At 40.8% G+C, this 22,005-nt stretch overlaps 1 protein-coding gene across 1 annotated transcript in view; it reads right to left on the reverse strand.

The window, feature by feature from the left end:
- The window catches only part of pappa2 (pappalysin 2), a 79,923-nt gene that overhangs the window by 4,056 nt on the left and 53,862 nt on the right, over nt 1-22,005 (reverse strand). Inside the window, exons 21-26 of the mRNA XM_063462610.1 lie at nt 18,075-18,288; nt 16,439-16,607; nt 14,279-14,411; nt 13,867-13,988; nt 8,547-8,618; nt 115-213 (exon numbers count right to left, since the gene is read on the reverse strand). Coding sequence (XP_063318680.1) covers nt 115-213; nt 8,547-8,618; nt 13,867-13,988; nt 14,279-14,411; nt 16,439-16,607; nt 18,075-18,288 — 809 coding nt within the window. The remainder of the gene's footprint in view (nt 1-114; nt 214-8,546; nt 8,619-13,866; nt 13,989-14,278; nt 14,412-16,438; nt 16,608-18,074; nt 18,289-22,005) is intronic.

The raw sequence follows: 22,005 nt of genomic DNA on the forward strand, positions 1-22,005 counted from the left end.
AATAATAATGATAACAATAATAAATAGCATAAACAAATTAAACCTGATTGTATCAAAGCAATTGAAATCGATGTGTGTCTCCTTGTGTGGCTCTGGAAAAGTCTGTTTGTGTACCTTCCTGGTGGAGAGTGTAGATGGGCAGCAGTCTCCTCCATCATACTGGCAGTAGGCCCTGTTGTTTATGGTGTCACACCAGCCGTCCCCTCCAAAAGGCTAGACACAAGTTACAAACAAGAAACACTGTTATGGTTGGAGAAATAATCCTTCCCCAAATGTGAATTTTACCTTGCACAACATGAAACACCGGGAATGCCAAAAAAAATGACTCAGCATCTTCCCAGAAAACAGAATTTTACTTAGTGGCACACACTGTCACACAATTAAGTTGTTTGGGACATATTTCCATGAAACAAAATATCAAGGAATCAAAATAAACACTTGTGCTGAATAATCAGAGGCCAATTCAACTTGTATATTCAGGCATACCAGGAAATCCATCTTGTGGTCACTGGCAGCTCTGGCAGAGCTCACGAAACCGGGTAACTAATGAAAGAGGATGATTGCTGTCTACTGACCGAGATAGGTCTGGGTGTTCAGCTCAGTGGACAAGTGGGCATGTGATTGTACCAGCAAAGCACTTCCCAAGGTAGGTTAAATAAACCACAGTCACACAAAACATAAAGAAATCTCAATCACAGTTAAAGATAGCTTCTTACGTCAAAGATGATTACATCTGTGGTTACTGAATACAACAGCTAAAGTTCTGTTGATTTAACAGATGCATGACTTCTTGGCTTTGCTGCTATGGAATATGCCATGTGCAAACATTATTAGCTAGCTTAGGTAGGTGACTTTTAGCTGGGCCTTGAGTAAGCAGTCAGCTGGTCGCAGGTTAGAATGGTCTGCCTGCATATCTGAATAACAGAAAATCAAAATTAGACTGAACATAGTGTTGGTGGTGGCGTCCAACAATTAAGGTTCAGGCGTGCCATGAGACTTTGTTACAACCATATATATAATGATGAATTGCTCTTTTACCGTCTCAATACTTTGTAGGCACTCAATTCCACTAAAAATAACCCAGAGTTTCTGTCAAACAGAACCTCAGTCCATTCTAACAGTTGGGAATGGTGGGAATTATGAGAGTGTATACAACAAAGTCTCTGATTAACAGCAAGGATATGTCTGTGAAGGTTCTCAGTCATCCAGGTCATCGTAGTCTAAAGAGCTTGGAAAGAAAAGCGTCTGGACTTCTTTAGGTTGCTTGAAGACGTTTAACCTCTCATCCGAGAAGCTTCTTCAGTTCTAAGGTCAAAAGGTGGAGAGTCCCAGATTTAAGTCCTGGGGGAGTGTCCCCCAAAAGGGTCATGAACCCCCTGTTGATCCTCTGCCTAATCACACGAGTCAAGGTGTGAAAACGGGTCTAGGTCACAATCAGCCAAGGTTTCGGGTAAACCCGCTGTAAAACCTAGCCCCACCCTATCATGTGATTTCCTTGGCTGGGTTTGTCTTTCTACCTCCTCTTTGACTCCCACCACCCTCTGGAACACAAACTTGGAGTAATCAAGACCTTACAACACCGGGCAGAAAATGTTCCCTCTAAGCCTGAATGAAGGGAAAAAGAGGGAACACACACATGCAAAGGAGGCTCTTAAAACATGTGGATATCCTAATTGGGCTTTCATCAAGTCAGCAAAGATGCACGGAAAAGAAGATCAGACACCAACTAGGGAGGATCAGAAAGACAAATGCAACAACATTGTCATCCCCTATGTAGCCGGTTTATCAGAAAACTCAGGAGAGTTTTCTCCAAGCACGACATCCCAGTGTACTTCAGACCCAGCCACACACTCAGACAAAAACTGGTTCATCCCAAAGACAGAACTCCTAAACACAAACTTAACAACGTAGTGTATGCTGTACAGCACAGCGAGGAATGCTCAGACCTCTACATTGGAGAGACCAAACAGCTACTTCACAAGCACATGGCACAACATAGAAGAGCCACCTCCACAGGACAAGACTCGGCTGTCCATCTGCATCGAGGATGTTCACATTTTGGACAGAGGAGACAGATGGTTTGAAAGAGGAGTGAAAGAAGCCATCTATGTCCACTGTGAACGACCATCTTTGAACAGAGGCGGTGGTTTACGACACCAACTGTCTGCCATCTATAATCCAGTTTTGAGATCCCTTCCCAGACGCCTTAACGCCCACTCACATCCTGGGCGATTTGACCTCAGGAAATCACATGATAAGGTGGGGCCAGGTTTCACAGCGGGTTCACCCAAAAACCTGGGCTAATTGTGACCTACACCCGTTATCACACATTGACTCGTGTGATTAGGTAGAGGATCAACAGGGGGTTCATGACCCTCTTGGGGGACACTCCCCCAGGACTTAAATCTAGGACTTTCCACCATTTGACCTTAGAACTGAAGAAGCTTCTCGGATGAGAGGTGAAACGTCTTCAAGCGTCTTAAAGAGGTCCAGACGCTTTTCTTTCCAAGCTCTTTAGAACAGCAAGGATACAATAACACATAAACCAAACCACTAACTAGAAGTACAACCCACTGGCTCAAGAAATGGGAGCTGTAGAGAGTACAGCAAAGCAACCTTTTCTAAAAGCATAACCTGGACAGGGGCGGAGCTGAAGATGCTAAAAAGAGATCTGAACCAAAGAGAGCAAGAAAATTGAATTTTGTGAAAGTATCTGGAAAGGGTATGGATGCATGTTAGATGCTTGTGGAGGACACTGTAAAGTAAAAGAAATCTCACACAGCATAAGCAAATGCTGCAATGCTACAAATTGGTTGGTAAATGTCCTTGCCTCTTACAATACAATAAAAAAAACTTATGAGATGCCACAGGCTGTTTCACACAGACGGGAAAACAGTTGTGTTGAAATTTTGTCTCACTCTTAGGAGTGTTTAGAGTGCGCAATAACTGTAAAACCACTATAGTAAAGCATGCTCAGCTGTGAGTTTGTCAGAGATTTTATAAAGTGACAAAAAAGCTGTGATCTCTGTGATCTTCTGTCGCCTCTTTGCCCTGTGAAAATTATTGAATAGCATATTAATATTGTATTAAAGCAGTCTGCCCTTGATCTACCACTCTGGCTTCAACATTTATCCGATCCCTGAAAAGCCTGCCTTATAAAGTTGCAGACTCCAAAAATAAGTTTGTTCTTCAGGCAGAACACAATAACATCATTTCGGCGTTAGCCTGGCCTTCCCAAATATGAGTGCAGTCATCTTCAGTTATCTCCAGGCTCCCATTTCTGTTTTCTATGGATGGTGAATTCAAGCCCTTGTTGTTAGATGTGGTTGCTGTTTCATTAGAGTGCAACCTTTTGCATATCTTGGTAGAAACCCTAGCTCTACCTTGGTCCATTGGCATAATTTCTCAAGATGACCATTCTTGTGTTGATTACTACAAATAAACTCTTATATAAACTCACCTTGCATTAACTGTTATTTTGCTAAACAGCAAACCCTGCACTGGCATGTCATAGCAATTAAATAATTGTAACTATATGGGGGGGAAAGCTTGATCTCAGTTTAAGCAAGTTTGAGAGAGTTGTGCGGTCCTAAAGTTACACTACGGCAAATAGGGATACATTATTTTCTGAGAGCCTTTTTGAGATATATGCCAACATGATAAACACAGCAATATAGCCTTAGAGTACATAAGGTGTGAATGTGGCAGAGGTGAGTAAAGTGTTATATGCAGTTTACAGTCCTGCTGAATCACTGTGATGAAGTAAAAATGATGACTACAAAGATTCTTCAAAGCAATTTAGCAATCTAGGTTTGGTTTGACATTATTGACCTAGGATAAATAAAGTAGATGGACATAATTTGATGACTGATATGCTTTAAGTTACTTAGAATACCTTTTAGTGTAAACAGTTTTTTGCAATGCCTTGGCCAGTGTGGGAGTCCTGCTGGAGAAACTTTGGAGTGGCACGCAATTTTCTGGAATGAAAGTTACACAGAATCTTAAACGCGTCATGATGAAAGCCTTTTTAATGTTTTCCACTGAACCTTAAGGGCTTGAAGGGCCTGACGTGCCAACAATATGAAAATAAGTGCCGAGTGCCAAAGATACTTTTGGTTTCCTCTGATGAGCTGATGGAGATATTTCAAAGACTAACAGTAGACTTTTACCTAACCTGCGCAGGGGGAGAGAGCAGCTGCTGAGAAGATTTCTGGATATTTCTCTTCACTTCAAAGAACTCCCTACTTGACAAATCCCCTTGCCTTTTCTGACTAAATGGCCATGGACAAAAATAAATCTATTTAATTGTTCTGTCTCTAAGTAAATACTTTACCAGTAATTGCACCAGATGTTTCACTAAAATCACAGCTTGTATGTAAATCTCTGAATAACCTTCATAATCTAAGACAGTCATGCATGACACAAAGTTGCTTAGCCTAATGGCAAGTTTAATTTGAAATTTCCAGCTCTGACCTTTATTCTGGATTTTGTCAGCATTCCCATGCTTGTCCTTCCTTGCTGAAAACTGTTTAAATGAGCAGACCCCACACTTTGCCCAGATGAGGTTAATTTGGAGGCCAGGGCTCATGTTGAGGTTAATTAGTATTTACATTCCCTTCCAGGCAGAAAATATCTTGTGATCACAAGAAACACACAGACCCAGGAATAATATTAAAACAGCAAGAACTGGCTATCCACTTCAGTCCCGTACGGGTAATTAAAAGGTCAGCTGGTTTGTGTATTATCTTTAACTCCACTCCAATCAGTGTAAAAGAAACAGGCATAAAAAGCAGAAGCAGCCAATCCCACACCTCACTTACACGAATATTCTGAGTAGTCATCCACACCTGCCAAGCTCTTCATCCCAAGTTTATATAACACAGGTATGAATTCTAGAAAACACTCTGCTGTCAAGCAGCAGTATATTATTTATACTTATAGTTTTTTTATTTCCTACCAGGAATTTGTATCATTCTTTGCATAGCCACTCAGTGCACATTTTTCTGAAAACTGTTTCCCCCTTTCTCTTCTCCATATGACTCACTTACAGAGGAGAGAAGAAAAGAAAAGATTTCTTCTGCCAGGTAGGACAGTTCAAGGAGTTGTACTCTTTGTTTGATGCTTCTTTGGGTCTTTGTTGTAAAGGTATGTATATTTGGGAGGTGGCTGTTTTTTTGATGTTAACATTGTAAAACTTCTTTTATACAGCTTTGCTTTAAAAAAAAAAAGCATAAAAGGAAAGTTATTGATTTATCGGTCAATCTATGTCCCTACCCTCACCTATGGTCACAAGCTCTGGGTAGTGACCAAAGAACGAAAATGCAGATACAAGCACCTGAAATCAGCTTCCTGGGCTCTCTTTTAGAGACAGGATGAGGAGCTTGGTCCGTTTAGATGGCTCATAGTAGAGCTGCTGCTCCTCCACATTGACAGGAACCAGTTGAGGTGGTTCAAACATCTGATTAGATTGCCTTCTAGACATCTCCTAGGGGAAGTATTTCGGGCATGTCCTACCGGGAGGAGAACCCAGGGCAGACTCAGGAGTCACAGGCGAGATTATACTATTGGCTGGCCTGGGAATGACTCGGTGCCCAGCTGGAAGAGGAGCCCAGGATCAGGGAAGTCTGAGTTTCTCCACTTAGACTCCTGCCCCCATGACCCAAACCTGGGTAAGTGGCAGACAATGGATGGATGGATAAATAATTCTATGTAGTGCAACGGGTATTTGATATGTTCAATAAAAAAAGTATTTTGAGCAGAACGTAGATTATTCTGAAAGATAAGTTTACATGCAGTCCATTTATAATCACATCATTACCACATTTTTAGCTATTACCTGGCAACTGTAAAGAAGCCTGTATATTCCACTGTCACACTTATAGTATAGCTTGCATCTTGCACAGGTAGATCACAACACTCATTCACAGTAGTTCTGTCTGTCTGTGCAGAACTATTGTTAAATGACAAAAACACAGATATACCTAATCCACGTTTTGCTTAATCATTTAATTCTTCATTAGCTGTACCTTACTACTGATTTTAAAGATACTGTACAGCATTTTATGATGAGATGAAGGGGAGCACTGTGACCATCTACCAAATGTTTTCAGCAAATGGATTCTATCCTCCATGCCTAAATGCCTTATATGAAGTCATGCATAAGTCAATGCATTTCTCTGGCTTGCTGTTACACACTCTTACTACATTTTTTGTTCTTATGATCTCGGTGAAGACATGTCTTTTTCTGTGGTGCAATCCTTTTATGGGACTGAAAGGCAGATAAAACATTACATAAAACAGTTTTGGTATGGCAGTTGCACGGGGGGCTGACGAGATGTCTATGTTGATTTTAAGAAAGAGTGGAAACAGAGGCAAGGTGCAAAGAGGGTGCAATGGCATCTGGATGAGAGCATAGAGCATATGCAGCACATGTGGTCTGGTATAATTTACAGTGTTGTCATGGAGGAGTGAGCTATAAGCAACTGTTTTGCCTAGCAACATTCACGGGAAAGTGGAAGGGGAAAATGAAGTGCTGGCAGGTGGGAAGAATATTTTAATACCATGAGACATCAACAGTTTATGTGTTCCATCAGTAGTTCCAGCCTTTTCTGAACCAAGAAGGCGAATGCCAAATAAAAACTCTCTGGTTTTATGAATTTAGGTGATTTACTGTCATTGCTACAGTATTCGTGAACTGAAATGAATGCTAAATTGCACATTAAACCACCTTTCAATTAGAATACAAACTACAGGTCACAAGTCTTGCTATAGTTATGCTACAGTGGCCTTAGACACATGGCATTACCTAATCAACTGTGTTGATTATGTCAGAACAAATAAACTACTACTAAATACTAACCAGTTTGAAAGGTAGAGCACAAGTAAAAACCATGAGAATTAAAAAATAATAACGTTTGGTTCTACATAATTTAAATGGCCAAAATACTACTCCATCAGGATGGCTAATAGTAGCCATTCAGTAAGTTCTGATCTGGATGGGGAAATAATCCTACTAGTTGCAAAAATAAGTGCTGTATAGCTAGCTTAAACGAACTACCACATGTAAATTTTACTTTTTGTTGACTTGGACATTTACAGAGCCAGAAAAGTTCTGGTTTTATTAATTTGTCACATTAAGGTCAAAGCAGTCACATTAGTAGCAGCCTCTTGAAATTAAAGGCAAAATAGATGCAACAAGTAAAAAAAAATTCTTTGTAATTAACATATTAAAAACCAAATGAAAGAACGTGAATAATCAAAAGGAAGAAGACTGTTACTTTAGGGAATATTTAAAATGGTTTCTAAGTGGTGTAGTTTGGAGAAAATCTCTATATTTTTACCAAGGGCATAACACCATGGGGACTATATTTGTGTTGCTGATTCCGTTTCAGTTTGACACGATTACAATACTTGTTATTAATCTCTGTATCTCTTCCACAGCATGTCTTTATCCTGTCTTCCTTCTCTCACTCCAACCGGTCGCAGCAGATGGCCCCGCCCCTCCCTGAGCCTGGTTCTGCTGGAGGTTTCTTCCTGTTAAAAGGGAGTTTTTCCTTCCCACTGTCGCCAAAGTGCTTGCTCATAGGGGGTCATATGATTGTTGGGTTTTTCTCTGAATGTATTATTGTAGGGTCTACCTTACAATATAAAGCGCCCTGAGGCAACTGTTGTTGTGATTTGGCGCTGTATAAATAAAATTAAATTGAATTGAATTGAACTGAATTGAATTGAACTATTTGTGCACAATGCTTAGCCTTTTTATTGTATTGAATTCCAAGCCACCAGCATATGACAAAGCCCGCTAAATAATGTACAGTGAAATATTAAAGGTATCCAATTAAATAATTCTGACTAATGTTTTGCAAATATACGTAGATTTATTGGAAAATTGTCTTTGTTTTAAAATCTTTGTTGTAAACTAAGCTTTGAGTCTGCCTAAATAATGACTCTAAATCTAGCATAAGCCAGTGATTAATTTATTTTCCTTTTTCAGATAATCCATTAGGCTTGGCAGGCAATCCACCATTTGGCAATGCCAGGACCCCTTGGAAAAACAAGCTTCTTTGGCCAGATTTGAAAGGGATTCTTGTAAAGTGTGAGAACATCAGTTTCTGTTTGTGATTTGTCATCATGAAAATGAAGCACATCACACACTGGCTCTAGTATCTTGAGTAGTGATGACAACAGGGATACGGCATGTTTTGCTTCATGTTTAGTATTACTGGAAAGCTCCGTCTGAGACAGTAAATTTAATGTGGTTATGCCCAAAAATGTGCAATTGTTTTTAGGATTAATTAGCCCATATCTCAGCACTAACGGAGTGCTGAGATATGGGCAAAACCAAATGAGATCCTTCTGATATTTACACTTTCGTAGCATGTGAAAGCACATTTGAGACACACTATGTTCAGATAGAATTACACTGATACTTTCCCAAAGACAACTGTGTGTAATAGAATTACGCACAGTAGATTGGAGGAAAAAGAAAAGAGTTACTTCAAATGTCCAAGTTTATTTCAGAACTGCTTGGCTGCTTCCAAGCTTACCTCACAGGACTGGATGCAATGGATGTGTTGAGGGTCAGGGTACCACTTCATCATCCCTGTGCAGACTATGCTCTGGGAAACAAAGCACACAACAACACTAGTGAAGCAATGCAGCCACAGGAAATAGATCGCTGCAGTCTTTGCCATAGAAAATAATACTACACTTAGACACAAAAACATTTTTATAGCAATTTTTTTGAGTTTCAGTTGACCTCCAAAGGAAGGGCGTCAGTGAGTGTCTGATATACATTTTGAATATGAAAACCACTTTGTTGTCTGTTGAGAAGTGCGACTTCTATGACTGAATTTGATGGATCTTGTGGAATGACTATTTAACAGTGATTTTTTGAGACTACTACTATTCAGCGGCATTCCATTAGGGTAAGCAGGGCAGGCAATACTTGGACATAAATTTAACCAGACCCAAGTTAGAGTGTCTCTCTGCTTTTACCTCAAATACAACTCTGTCACAATGCTACTGGCATCTTTGCACCATCCTTTACATTACTGCTATCTTGTAGCTGTAGGTGGTTACTGTCTCTTAAGCACACTTAACTCTGCTTCCCTGTGACTCTATTGAAATTTATAGCATAACTGGTTTATTTCATATCAGTATCCATGCCCCGTTAACAATGCCTCATAAACTGCAAGACCTTTTTTCTTGTTGTTTGTTCATGTGCATTTTAGATAAGCCTATGTAATTTCAGGGAAAGCTAAGGGGTGACTAGCATGCTAGACAACCTGCTGCTGGCTCTGCTTTCACTGTTCTGAGATCAGTTACTCTTCATATTGTCGGGAGTAAGAGTAAGTATCAGCAAGTAAAAAAGCACCGTGTGATTAGTAATTTTATCAGTTTTCTCTTACTAACCACCGAAGCCAATGTGTAATGTAGAGAAGCACATTAGCAAAGAAAGCCTTCATGATGGAGAGCAGGCGTCAGTGCCTGTCATGCTCAGTTTAATAAAACTATCAAATTGAATTTGTGGAGAACCTCACCAGCACTGTCACGTTAATCCCATGGTTGACCAGCTGTTTCACTAATACACCACCTTTATTTTTCATTGATATTGTATCGGGCTTGGTAACATGACTGTTGTGTTATCAGCGTTATTATGTTAAGAACTGTCTCTTAGCTAAGACTCTTACACTAGAGCATAGAGCTTTACAGCATGTTCTGACATGAAGTCAGTCATCGTCTCGGCTTCCCTTTCTGTAAAACTGACCGCATGTCACTGCGACTATTAGATTATTATTGGATGCTGTCTAAAAAGTTGGGGTTAGATGAGAATTAATCCGTTTTAGAATGACCAGTAATTATCTAAAGCATGATGAAAGGAATCCTACTCGTTAATATTATTTTAGTGTCTTGTGTGCAAAATTTTGCGTTTCACCTATGGATGACTTAAAGAAAGCACAAGAAAACAGCACAGTGTGTAAAACCTGTCCCCTGTGTGCTTACAATGAAATTCCATTCCTAATATTGTAGTCAGATTACAGTTACTGTCTTCGCAGCAAGTCAATTTCCCTCGCTTGCCTTGAACCGTATAAAAATGAATAAACTACATCTTGCATTTATTCTGACTGGAAGCCATAGATATCCTATTGTTTTCACAGACATGTGCAGTACATTATGAATATTTGTTGTCTTTTTGAAGTATTTGTCATGCAAGAAAAATCATGTTTTTGTACAACTTAAGGAAATGCAAAAGTCAATATTTTGCGGTTAATTTTGGGTGAGGCTGTGGTCTTCTGCCATTTTTTGACCCAAAGAATTTACAAGGTGGTTAGTAGACAGCAGACTGACTAACAAATATGGACAGAGAAAGTGGATCCTCCCCTGTGACTTTCTGTGCAGCCTGACCCAGCAACGGAGACCTGATTCCGAAGTATTTGAGATAACACAATCCCTCGAAATCACAAGGCAGTGTCAGAGATATGGCGTAAGAAACCAGACCTCAATCCAACTATTTGACCTTGGCAAGGGCGGAAAAACTGGCTGGTGGGCTGACTGACCACCCAAAAGTAAGACGAAACTGGAGCACTGTTTGCAACAGCATTAACGTAGAAGCGACTCCTAAGATTGAGTAACATGACCTGCCTTTGAAGCAAAACAACCCTGTAACTCAGACCCATGAGCTGACATTCCAAGTTTTTTTTTTTTCATGGCGACTTGTATACACTGTGTATACACTATGAGAAATGTGTGTAATTCCTAAAAGGCTTGACGTCAACTGGAACCTTTACTCTCACTATCTGCCTGCAATTTCCAGTAATCCAACAAGTCCTGAATGATAACGGACACAGTCGCATACACATGTAGTGAATTTTGCTGGGTGATTAGCTGATGCAGCTGGGAATAAAAATGTTTTCTAAAAAACTCCTAAAGATACTATCTTGCCAGTGATTCAATCAGATACCTGATATGAAACACATTAGCTCATTCTATGATGAATTTGGAAAATGTCAGCTGCAGTTTGACAGAGAGATTAATTTTTAGACACTCTCAGTTACTTACAGACCACTTGAAATGGTTTCTGTTGAAAATTAAACTGATATTTCTGTGTTTTCTTTACTAACTAAACACACTGCAACATATTACTTTTGAGCACATGTTATGGTCTCAATTCAGGACTTCAAATGAACACTTAAAGTCACAGAAAAGATCTCAAATCTAAAATTTCATGACTGAGGAGCTGAAACCTGACTGTAGAAAAAAAAGGGTAATTCCTCTTCAACTGTTATTATTTAAAAATGCAAAAATGTATACAAATTTCTTGCTTATGGTGGCTGCATTGCTTTTTAGCTACTGTAACTCTGTGTGGGGCCTCGTTGCGGCTGTGTGGGTTCTCTCTGGGTACTGTAGTTTCCACCCAAAATCCAAAGGCATTCATGTTGCTAGGTTAGGTTTACACCTAACCTAGCAACCCAAACATCACTCAGTGTTTGCTCTGGACTGACGATCTCCAGCGTGTACCACATTTGTTGTAAAGTGACAGCTTGTATACTCACCCTGAACTGGACAAGTGGTTAAGAGAATGGTTGGATGAATAAACTCTCATATATATACGCTTATAAATCACAGAACATGTATTTCTTTTTAATACTTTTAAGATTAGGCTTAAAACTTTCCTTTTTGCTAAAGCTGGGCTGGATCAGGTGACCCTGAATCCTCCCTTAGTTATGCTACAATAGGTGTAGGCTGTAGGATTCCCATGATGCATTAAGTGTTTCTTCTTCAGTCACCTTTCTCACTCACTATGTGTTAATAGACCTCTCTGCACTGAATCATACTTGTTATTAATCTCATAGGGGGTCATATGATTGTTGGGTTTTTCTCTGTATGTATTATTGTAGGGTCTACCTTACAATATAAAGCGCCTTGAGGCAACTACTGTTATGATTTGGCGCTATATAAATAAAATAGAATTGAACTGAATAGTTGTCTAAGAATATCATTTTCTCAGCATACCCATCAGTCTCCTCCACTGATGGGTATGTTTGGTCCAGAGGTAATATTCAAATATTTCCTCTGAGTTACCAATTCTGTCACTAGTTACCTAACATAAACTAATATAAGTCTATTAGCCGTAACTAACCAACCACACGATGTCATTTCCCTTACTGACAAAAGATGGTGCTAAACATGTCTTAAAATTTTTTAACTTTCAGCACTAACTTCTTAAATCAATTATATCAGTTATATCTGTTAGTTTTTGAGAGCAGGGCTCAATGGTGTATATCAGCCTTTATGTGTTTAGCATGCTGGCGTTCTTTGATTTCATGTTTCGTTTTGTTTTTTTGGTTTTGTATGTGTATTAACACTTACTTACTTAAAAGTTCAAAATAAAGATTTGATTGATTAATGGCTAATAGGGAAGACTATTGTCAAAAAAGCCGATCGAAAATTTGGGTTGCAAGAGTGTGATTTCAAATATTTAGGTAGCAAAAGACTCTCTGAGGAATCAGAGATATAATATTATCTCTGGACAAGTGACTAACAAGTGAGAAAGAGAAGACATGCGACTTCTGATGCAAAATGTATGGCAGCAAGTGCTCAGCATTTTATTTTCCTTGGCTTCAAACTGTGAACAATCTTAGCTTTGTGCTTATCAGCAAAGGTGAATCAGTCTGGAGCAGTAGCTCAGTTTACTTCATGCTTTTGTTCAGAGCACCAGATGTTTGGACACATTATTCATCCTGATGGGTGTTTTTGTGTAAAAATCTCTGCACTGTTTGTCAATGTATCAGCTTTCACAGTGCTCTGGACTAGTTGCATGGCAGCAAGTGAGCAAAACAACAGCAGTTTTGTAACACCTACCATGCACTTCCAAATGGTAGCAAAAACCACAATGTCTTTCTCAGTTGTGGTTATTTTTTACCAGTCACGACATGTTATTTTTCACCACATCCAAGCTCATCGTTTATCAAAAAAACCTAGAAACAGCTGCACCCAGTTATGCAAGTATCACAGTTCAACATTAATCAATGGACCTTGAAAGTATGAATATTATATATGCATCAAGAGTGAGTCAGGTAAACTGTAGCTCAAACCAGCATTTAAGAAACAATAGCTACGCTGTAAAAAAATACTGTTGTGACATTGAGACAGCAAGAGGGGTGTCATTTACAAAGGACCTCCTGGCCTACACTCGGTGGTTCTTGGCTGGCTAAGGAAGGGGTTGTCAGCTGATCCAGCTCACCTTGGCCTTCCAGGCTATAAAAGCTGGTTTGGAAGAACTACTAACTTCCACTTTACCTGGCATCAACCTTCCAGTAACAACAAATTTTCTTATTTGAGTAAACTTCTTGTGTGGACTCCCTCTTTGTCACATACCTTGAGCCAGTTTGTGACAACATCGTGCCAAAGTTTCTACTTTTTCTTGAGAAAATAAACACAATGTCTGAAATATGATGGAAAGGAACTATTTTTAACCCAACATTGTGCATGTTACCATATATTGTTTTGCTGAGCTTGGAAAAACCAAAAAAATCTAGTCACACTAGTCAAGTTATGTAATCTGGGACGTCACTTGGGATCGAGTGGTTCTCTAAGAGGCAGTAGGTAAATCTACGATCCTAGAAATCTATGGTTTGGATCTGGGTTGCTTTGGTTTGGAAAATGATGACATGCAAAGTAAAGTACAAACAACTTTTTTCAATTCAGCATTTCGTCATTCATCACAACATTTCAGTACATAGAGGACAAGACCAGAAGATCTCCTGTTTAAGGATGTGTCCACTCCATGTTTGGGTATGTGTTGAACTTTAATTAAAAAACATTCCCCCAGTATACCGATACTCTACTCCAAAGGTATCTCACCTGAACTTTTTTGGGAACCATCCAGTGTTTCAAAGACTTGACTGTAGTACCATTGGGCAGAACCGCCGGGTCATGTAGGTCCATGTCTACAGCCATAATGCATGTTGGGTAGCATTCAGCACCTAAAAGAAAAAGACCCCACACAAATCAAATAACAATAATCCTAATTTAGAACATTTTCTTTCTTTCATGTATTGTCTGACTTAAAGAAATTGTATGTGTTCCACATATTTATCTAATCTATACTCTTAATTTTGTCAGCATTTTTTTAAATGAGAAACACAATAATGTAGAGGTTTAAGAATGATAATAAAGTAGAAAAAATGTAGTGTCCATCCAGATAAGCCGAAACGGATATATATGGTTTCATTTAGTTTCACAGAAAGAATGAAAATCTAAAGGTCACACTCACCAACAGCCATCCCATGGTCACAGCTGTACTCTACAGAGTTGAGATCTGGAGGAGCAGAACAAGATCCCTGGAGATTGGGACACATGACAAATTCTGCTGTCCATTCTCCATCCTTAGTGCAGCGAATTTCAATCTGGAAACAAATACAGGCATTAAAATCCACAATGGAAAGTCTACACTTGTCCCAGTTTGGGCATTTTTGCATGTATACACATGAATCTCACTATAGCAACAAAATACTTGGTGGAAATACAGGTTCATGGCTGTTTGTAGGAATTTGTAGAAGAAACAAAACTGTATGTGAAATCTGAATTTCAGTTATTGCACAGAGCCGAATCCTAGGAGCGATGTCACATGTAAGCGAAAATGATGTGAGCTTCACCAATCCAAATCAGGATGTTGTAGTGATCTAGTGGGCGATCGTGGCTCAAGAGTTGGCAGTTCGTCTTTATTCGGTAGGTTGCCGGTTCGAGCCCCAGCTCGGATAGTCTCGGTCGTTGTGTCCTTGGGCAAGACACTTCACCCGTTGCCTACTGGTGGTGGTCAGAGGGCCCGGTGGCGCCAGTGTCCGGCAGCCTCGCCTCTGTCAGTGCGCCCCAGGGCGGCTGTGGCTATAATGTAGCTTGCCATCACCAGTGTGTGAATGGGTGGATGACTGAACGTGTAAAGCGCTTTGGGGTCCTTAGGGACTTAGTAAAGCGCTATACAAATACAGGCCATTTACCATAAAACAGCGGTCCCCAACCTTTTTTTGCGCCACGGACCGGTTTATGTCCGACAATATTTTCACGGACCTTTCAGGTGTCTCGGATAAATACAACAAAATAAAAGCAGTACCGCTCCCCCCCAAAAAAGAAGATTTATTCATAACACACGGGAAAAGACCCAGGGAAACCGAAAAAACCCCAATGATAAAAAACCTGAAAACCATGAATTTCACACCCGAGCCTCAACTCTCGCGGCCCGGTACCAAATGACTCACAGACCGGTACCGGTCCATGGCCTGGTGGTTGGGGACCGCTGATCTAAAAGATTTACCTTTAAAAAGATAAGAGTCAGTATTAAAATTTAATTTGCTGATTTTATTTGTAATTCACTTTGTGACCATTTTGACTCTTTTAATACGTAATGTTTATTTATTGCCTTTCAACTATTGTTAATAAATTGTTAATTGACAGCCAGTATTGTTAATTAATGCTGATCAGGTTTTTCCAAGTTAATATGTGAACTCTGTGTACATATTTCATAATCAAGACAAAGTAAATCTTCTGTATCATTTGTGTTATATGGAATTAGCACAGGTCAATATTGCAAAAAACGTGAACCAACAGTATTATTAGATTTTAATATTAATGTTGGGGCAGTATCCGTTTTTCTCTGCAAGATATGAGTCTTCTTGTCTGTTGTGTTTTATATTTGTTATTTGCTGTCTTTCTCATTGTTTATGCCCGTGTAGATTACATGCACTTAATCCTTTGTGTAGATACAGTCCTGTCTTTCTCTTAGTCATCACCAAAGTGGATCTTTTTTAATCTCCTGTGTGAATCTGCACCTTCCTATATGAAAAACTTTAATTGCTTTTTAGAATAATTATTTTGTGTTAAGTGTGTTTTCTATTTAAAAAAGCATTGTTTGTTCAGAGCATTGTTTTCTCTGGCCTTTATAAAATGATTATATAGTAGAGTTGGTTTGACCATGATGCTGTCCACAGTCTGGAATCCTGTTGGCATGACACATTTTTAAACATGACAGCCATTGTTGAGGTTTTGTCACACTTCACTTACCCTGCATAAGAGCTCCTGGATGACCCCAAAATGATTCCTCTAGAAGTCTGGGGCAATAGGTATATGTCAAGGTGTAACTAATGCATTAGCCATGAACACTGGCATTGCAGTTACTGTACTATGTTAGGAGTCAGGCATTGTGTGATTTGTGAAACTGACTTGTACAGCATGACTTGGAGTAGAGGTGTTAGACCACTTTTTTCTTCGGCTTTTTGACAAAACATTTAATAACATGCAGCTTAGTGAACTCAACTGAATCACTCTCCTTGTGATCGATCTAAAAGTGTTTTGATAGTCATGATTGTGCTCAGAACACTTCTGTACAAGTACAAGCACTTTGAGGTGTTAAATAAATTAATAGCTGTTGAAACCTTACATTTTTTGTTGTGTCCGAGCACTGAAGGGTGCAAACGGTGTCATAGTACAGGCCATTGGTGCAGGTGTACATGTACTGGAATAGATCAGGTGGGGCCGGGCACGATATCGGCTCGCAGCCAGTTTCCTCCCACTGCCCTCCTTCCAGACACTCTAACTTGAAGTGCTTCCTAGAGACAACAGTAAATACACACATCTCTCAATGACCCGAATTATCACAAGACCTCATCCAGTTTGACACACACTGCTGTTTTGCGTGAAGCCATAAGGAAGGTTTACAAATAAGACATTGACCAGACAACTGAACACATTACATGGAAAAATGTTGGGATGTACTGAAGCATGTGTTGTAAGAAACGCTGAACACACAAGAGTGTCCGTTCTACAGTAAACAATATTTCCTGTGTGCTGCATGTTGGGTGTAAATGCAACAGTGTGTGTTATAATATTTATATGGGTACATCTGTCAAAGGTAAAAGTAAAAAGCCTGTTTAAAGCTCTTTAATAGCGGCTGCCTTTTACTTTCACATGCTGAACTAATAAAGCATCAGGGGTTATTAAAATGTTTACTCATGTCGGAGGAAGCATAACTCATAAAGACACCCAGCTGCAAATGGAACTTCGAAATAAAAAGTTGTTCATTGGATTGCAAAGAAATTTAGGGTAATATCCATCCATTCATCTACCCATCCATCCATTTTCTTGTACTGATCCAATCTAAATGTCATAGAGCGAGAGGCAGGGCACATCCTGGACAGGCTAACGGATCCCACTCACATTCATATCTGTGGTAAATTTAGAATCACTAATTTAGGTGAGAGAAAAAATGTTTAAAATACAAGCTTTCTATGATATCAAATAGCCTTTTTGTATGGTATTTATTAATCTGCTTTCAAATACAAGACCATCCTGAATCCTCCAACGCCGTCTAAAATGTGTGAAGAAAGCCGACTCCTGAAAGAGGATATAAACTTACGCCACAGGCTGCATCTCCTGTTAGGAAACCCTCATTTCATTATAAACATGGGATCTGTTTTCAGTAATGAGCAGTTACTTGGGGAATACAACCGGCAAAGGAATGGCGAGGCCCAGTTAGCAGCAGTACATATTTTATTGGACCCTAATGTGAGTTTGCTCCCAAACTGAATATAGTTACGTGGATGATGGGCCAAAGAATACCTCTTAATAGCTGTATACTCATTGATATTTAAAACTTTACCCTTTGGGTTCTGGGTGTTCATGGGATGCATTGTTACAACAGTGATTAAGAAAAAAATCTAAACAAAGATCCTAATTTTATGAACTAGTGCGTAATGGGAATCTTGTAAAGTAAAGGAAAAGAGAGAATTTCCTCCATTACGCATGGAGGCATGTGTAATTAAACACTGTGTTTAATTTGGTTTGTCTATGCTGACTAGTGTCCCATTTGGATATAACAAATAAACGCCTGAAATAAAAACTTTTCCCATTGATAATTTAAGGAATCATTCAGAAGACAAAACGCCTGGAATTAGAATAAGAAGAAAAATTTTTGTGCGTGTTTCAAGCTTTATGCTGCAATTAATACTTAAATAGTGAATGAACTTTGTCTAATGCTACTCTGTTGACTGTATTGCCAGCATTTCCGCCCAACTCACCGTCGTATCTTCTTTTTGAGGCTCCCTAACACATAGAAGCCTGGGTTGCATTTGTAACTGCAGACAGAGCCAACATCGTGCCCTGAAGCCAGACAGTCTGCTGTTAGCAGCTTGGCATTGGATATGCTTGGCACCTCTGGACATTCTATCTTGCAGTAGGCCTCCGGGAAAGACCACAGCCCGTCCTCCAAACACACCAATCTGTCACTGTCACCTAGGGAGGAGAGAGGGAGAGGAAGGCAGCGGGGAGGTGAAGGATTTTAAGATTTCCAGAGAATTTTAAAGTAGAGCCAAACAGCTAGGTTAGTTGTGTACTTAGCTTTGTTATGTTACAGAGACATGTTCACGTTTATTTGACTGCATGAATATAGCAGAACTTCTGATTTTAATTGAATGATAATAATGCTTAATGAAAATGAGAAGAAAAACCTTAAGGTTCAGAGATCACTGGTATTCTCGCTCTAATATTGTAGGCCTTTACACTATAATAAAAGCAGTTCCAAATGACTGTTGTATTGAATTTGTGCTCAATGCGGAGTGTGGTTTGTGGCTCAGCTGCAGGAGAGGGGTGGGGCAGTGGCCCATCGGCCGGCAGCGGAATGGGCACTGTTGCCACTGCTGTTGGGGGAGGCTCAAGCTTGCCACTGGCGTCTAGATGTAGCTTCGAAGATGTGCGTAGAGCCATCCTGGACCTACTTGTCCTCTCACTGGCAGCAATTTTGCGGCAGTGGAATGGGGGTGAAAGATCAGACCTTTGCGTTTGCTCCGCGGCTCCATGATGCAGCGGTCCGATGGCTTCAGCTGGGACCGTCACCAGAGGAGGCACAGCTGCTGGATGCGGTGGTCCAGGAGCAGTTTGTTGAGGGGTTTCCAGGGGAGACAGCACAGTGTGTCAGTTGCCATCAGCCCGCAAGCCTGCATGCAGCGGTCACACTAGCTGAAGACCACGTGGCAGCACGGCCAGAGGAGGCAGTGGGCCACATGCAACCAGCAGTGGAGAGTCGCCCGGTTCCGGCCCCGAGGAGGTTCCCCACCTCTGCTATAGCTTTGGAAGCTGCGGGGCAGTCATCTTTCCATCTGCGGCCATGGGACCCTAACTCTGTCTCTCTTGCTGGTCTCTCCACATGTCCTGGCAGCTGTAGACGCTGCGCCCCACCCACCGGAAACCACACGAACGCTGGGGCAGGAGTGCTGGAAGTGCAGGCGACCGGGATACATCAGCTGAGAGTGCCCACGGATGGAGGTGGATCAGGTGTTCTATGTCACTGGCCCTCAAACACCCTCCCTCGATCTGAGATGGGATGTATAGCGTAGCGGTAAGTTGCCAAGGGTGTATACGCCAGGCTATGGTGAACTCGGGCTGGATGCAGACCCTGGTCCGTGGCACTGATAGAGGCAGAGTGGGTGGAAGTTAGGTGTGTGCATGGGGACACACACAAATATCCCATAGTGCTGCTAGAAATGGGCAAAATGCATAGAGAGAATACTGCGTTTAATTCATGCCTGACGCATCCCTTAATTCTCTGGACAGATTGGGCGGGGTTTAATAATCGGTTGGGGTAGTATGTGGGGATGCGTTCACGACCTATGACGGCATGTTGTGTCTGTGTTACACTCAGCGGTGATGCGGCGCCATTCAACGCTGACTTTCTGCCAGCTCCTGCCAGATTTCCCACTAGAGCAGTCTCATGATGACACCTTATGCTCAGCATTCGACGAAGTGATAAGAACTGGTGGTCACATGGTGCACCATGACGCAGCACTAACCTGCTCACATTTTGTATTATTTAAAGATAGGCTGTATTGAGTGAGTCGTGACACTTGCACAGAAAAGGAACACGCCTAGTTGTTGGTGCCAAAAAGCTGCTGGAAAAATGATTTTCCAAACAGCTCACTATTATCCTATGATGGGGCATATGGGGTATGATAAAACTCTGGAGCAAATAATGGCCCGATGTTATTGGCCAGGCATCCAGGCAGATGTGCGCCAATGGCGTGTGTTCTGCCCGGAATGTCAGCTGGTGAACCACCCGGCCATTCAAAAAGACTATGAAGACTATGAAGTGGTACAGTCAGACAAGTGAGGAGCCACACACAGATTGGTGAAGGAAAGAGATGAGTTGGGGCCGGAGGTGCCAAATTCCGCCATACCATCCTTCCTCCGTTGTGATAACTATCTCACACAGGCCAAAAGAACGGATATTGCTACATTGCAATAATGTTTTGCAGATATCCCCCCCCTGCCTGGTCACACTCATAGAGCACCATTTTGAAACACGCCCTGGTGTGACGATGCGTTCAGAGCCCTACAGGTTATCTGAACATAAAAGACAAATTGTTCAGAACGAACTGGCTGAAATACTAAAGCTGGAAATAACAGAAGAGACACACAGTGCAAAATGTAGCCCCATAGTGTCCCATAGTGACAAAAGATGGGTCAGTATATTCCTGTGTCGACTACCACAAAGTGAATGAGGTGTTGCAGTATGATGCCTACCCAATTACCCAGGTCAGAGAGCTACCTGGACTGGTTAGGCACTGCTGGCTTTTTCACGAAGCTGGATTTAACCAAGGGTTACTGGCAAATTCCCTTGTCTCTAGAGTCCAAGGAAAAAATGGCTTTCTCTACTCTGTATGGTTTGCACAAATTTCCCACACTTCCAATCGGCTTGTTTGGAGCCCAGCCACTTTCCAGCAGCTCATGGACTGGGTGCTATGTTCACACACTGCGTATGCTGTGCATCCCTCCATGGATATGTCTCCTCAGACTATCAGTGGCACGGTGGATGTGCCAATTCCGGTATTCTACAGCAAATGAAAAGTTGGGCTCCACAGTGCCCAGCAGTTTCCTGTTTGGAGGTCAGTTTGTATGACACTGGCAGTGTTCCTCCTTGCACAAAGGAGCAGATACCAGCCCTGCTGATGGGATAAAGACCTTCTACAGCCCTGTCCAGCTCTCCTGCCTGGAATCTCCTCCATGTATGTATATATGTGTATATATTAAATATATATATATATATATATATATATATATATATATATATATATATATAAATATATATATATATATATATATATATATATATATATACATATATATATATATATATATATATATACATATATACACACACACATATATACATATATATATATATATATACACATATACATTAAGATATCAAAACAAGTCACTGTAGAGAAGCATCATATTTGAGGAACTTAAAACTTTCAAAAGACAATTTCATAACCTCTCACAGGGGTAAGAAATGCTATTATAGCGTAACAGCTAGTGCTAGGGCTTAACAAGTGCTGCTTTATAATAATTAGTAGACTGCATGTTATAAATGTGATAAATAGTGTCATATATCTAGTATTCTAAGGGTTTAAGATACTGACAAGTTGATGTATATATGAAGGATTTTATATATATATATATAAAAAAAACACCCATCTCGCCCCTGCGGGCGGTTTATCCTTCAAGCTCGGGTCCTCTACCAGAGGCCTGGGAGCTTGAGGGTCCTGCGCAGTATCTTAGCTGTTCCCAGGACTGCGCTCTTCTGGACAGAGATCTCCGATGTTGTTCCCGGGATCTGCTGGAGCCACTCGCCTAGCTTGGGAGTCACCGCACCTAGTGCTCCGATTACCACGGGGACCACCGTTACCTTCACCCTCCACATCCTCTCGAGCTCTTCTCTGAGCCCTTGGTATTTTTCCAGCTTCTCATGTTCCTTCTTCCTGATGTTGCTGTCATTCGGAAGCGCTACATCGATCACTACGGCCGTCTTCTCCTGTTTGTCTACCACCACTATGTCCGGTTGGTTAGCCACCACCATTTTGTCCGTCTGTATCTGGAAGTCCCACAGGATCTTAGCTCGGTCATTCTCCATCACCCTTGGGGGCATCTCCCATTTTGACCTCGGGACTTCCA

Source organism: Pelmatolapia mariae, linkage group LG18 (assembly GCF_036321145.2).
Source record: "Pelmatolapia mariae isolate MD_Pm_ZW linkage group LG18, Pm_UMD_F_2, whole genome shotgun sequence".
NCBI classification, from domain to species: Eukaryota; Metazoa; Chordata; class Actinopteri; order Cichliformes; family Cichlidae; genus Pelmatolapia; species Pelmatolapia mariae.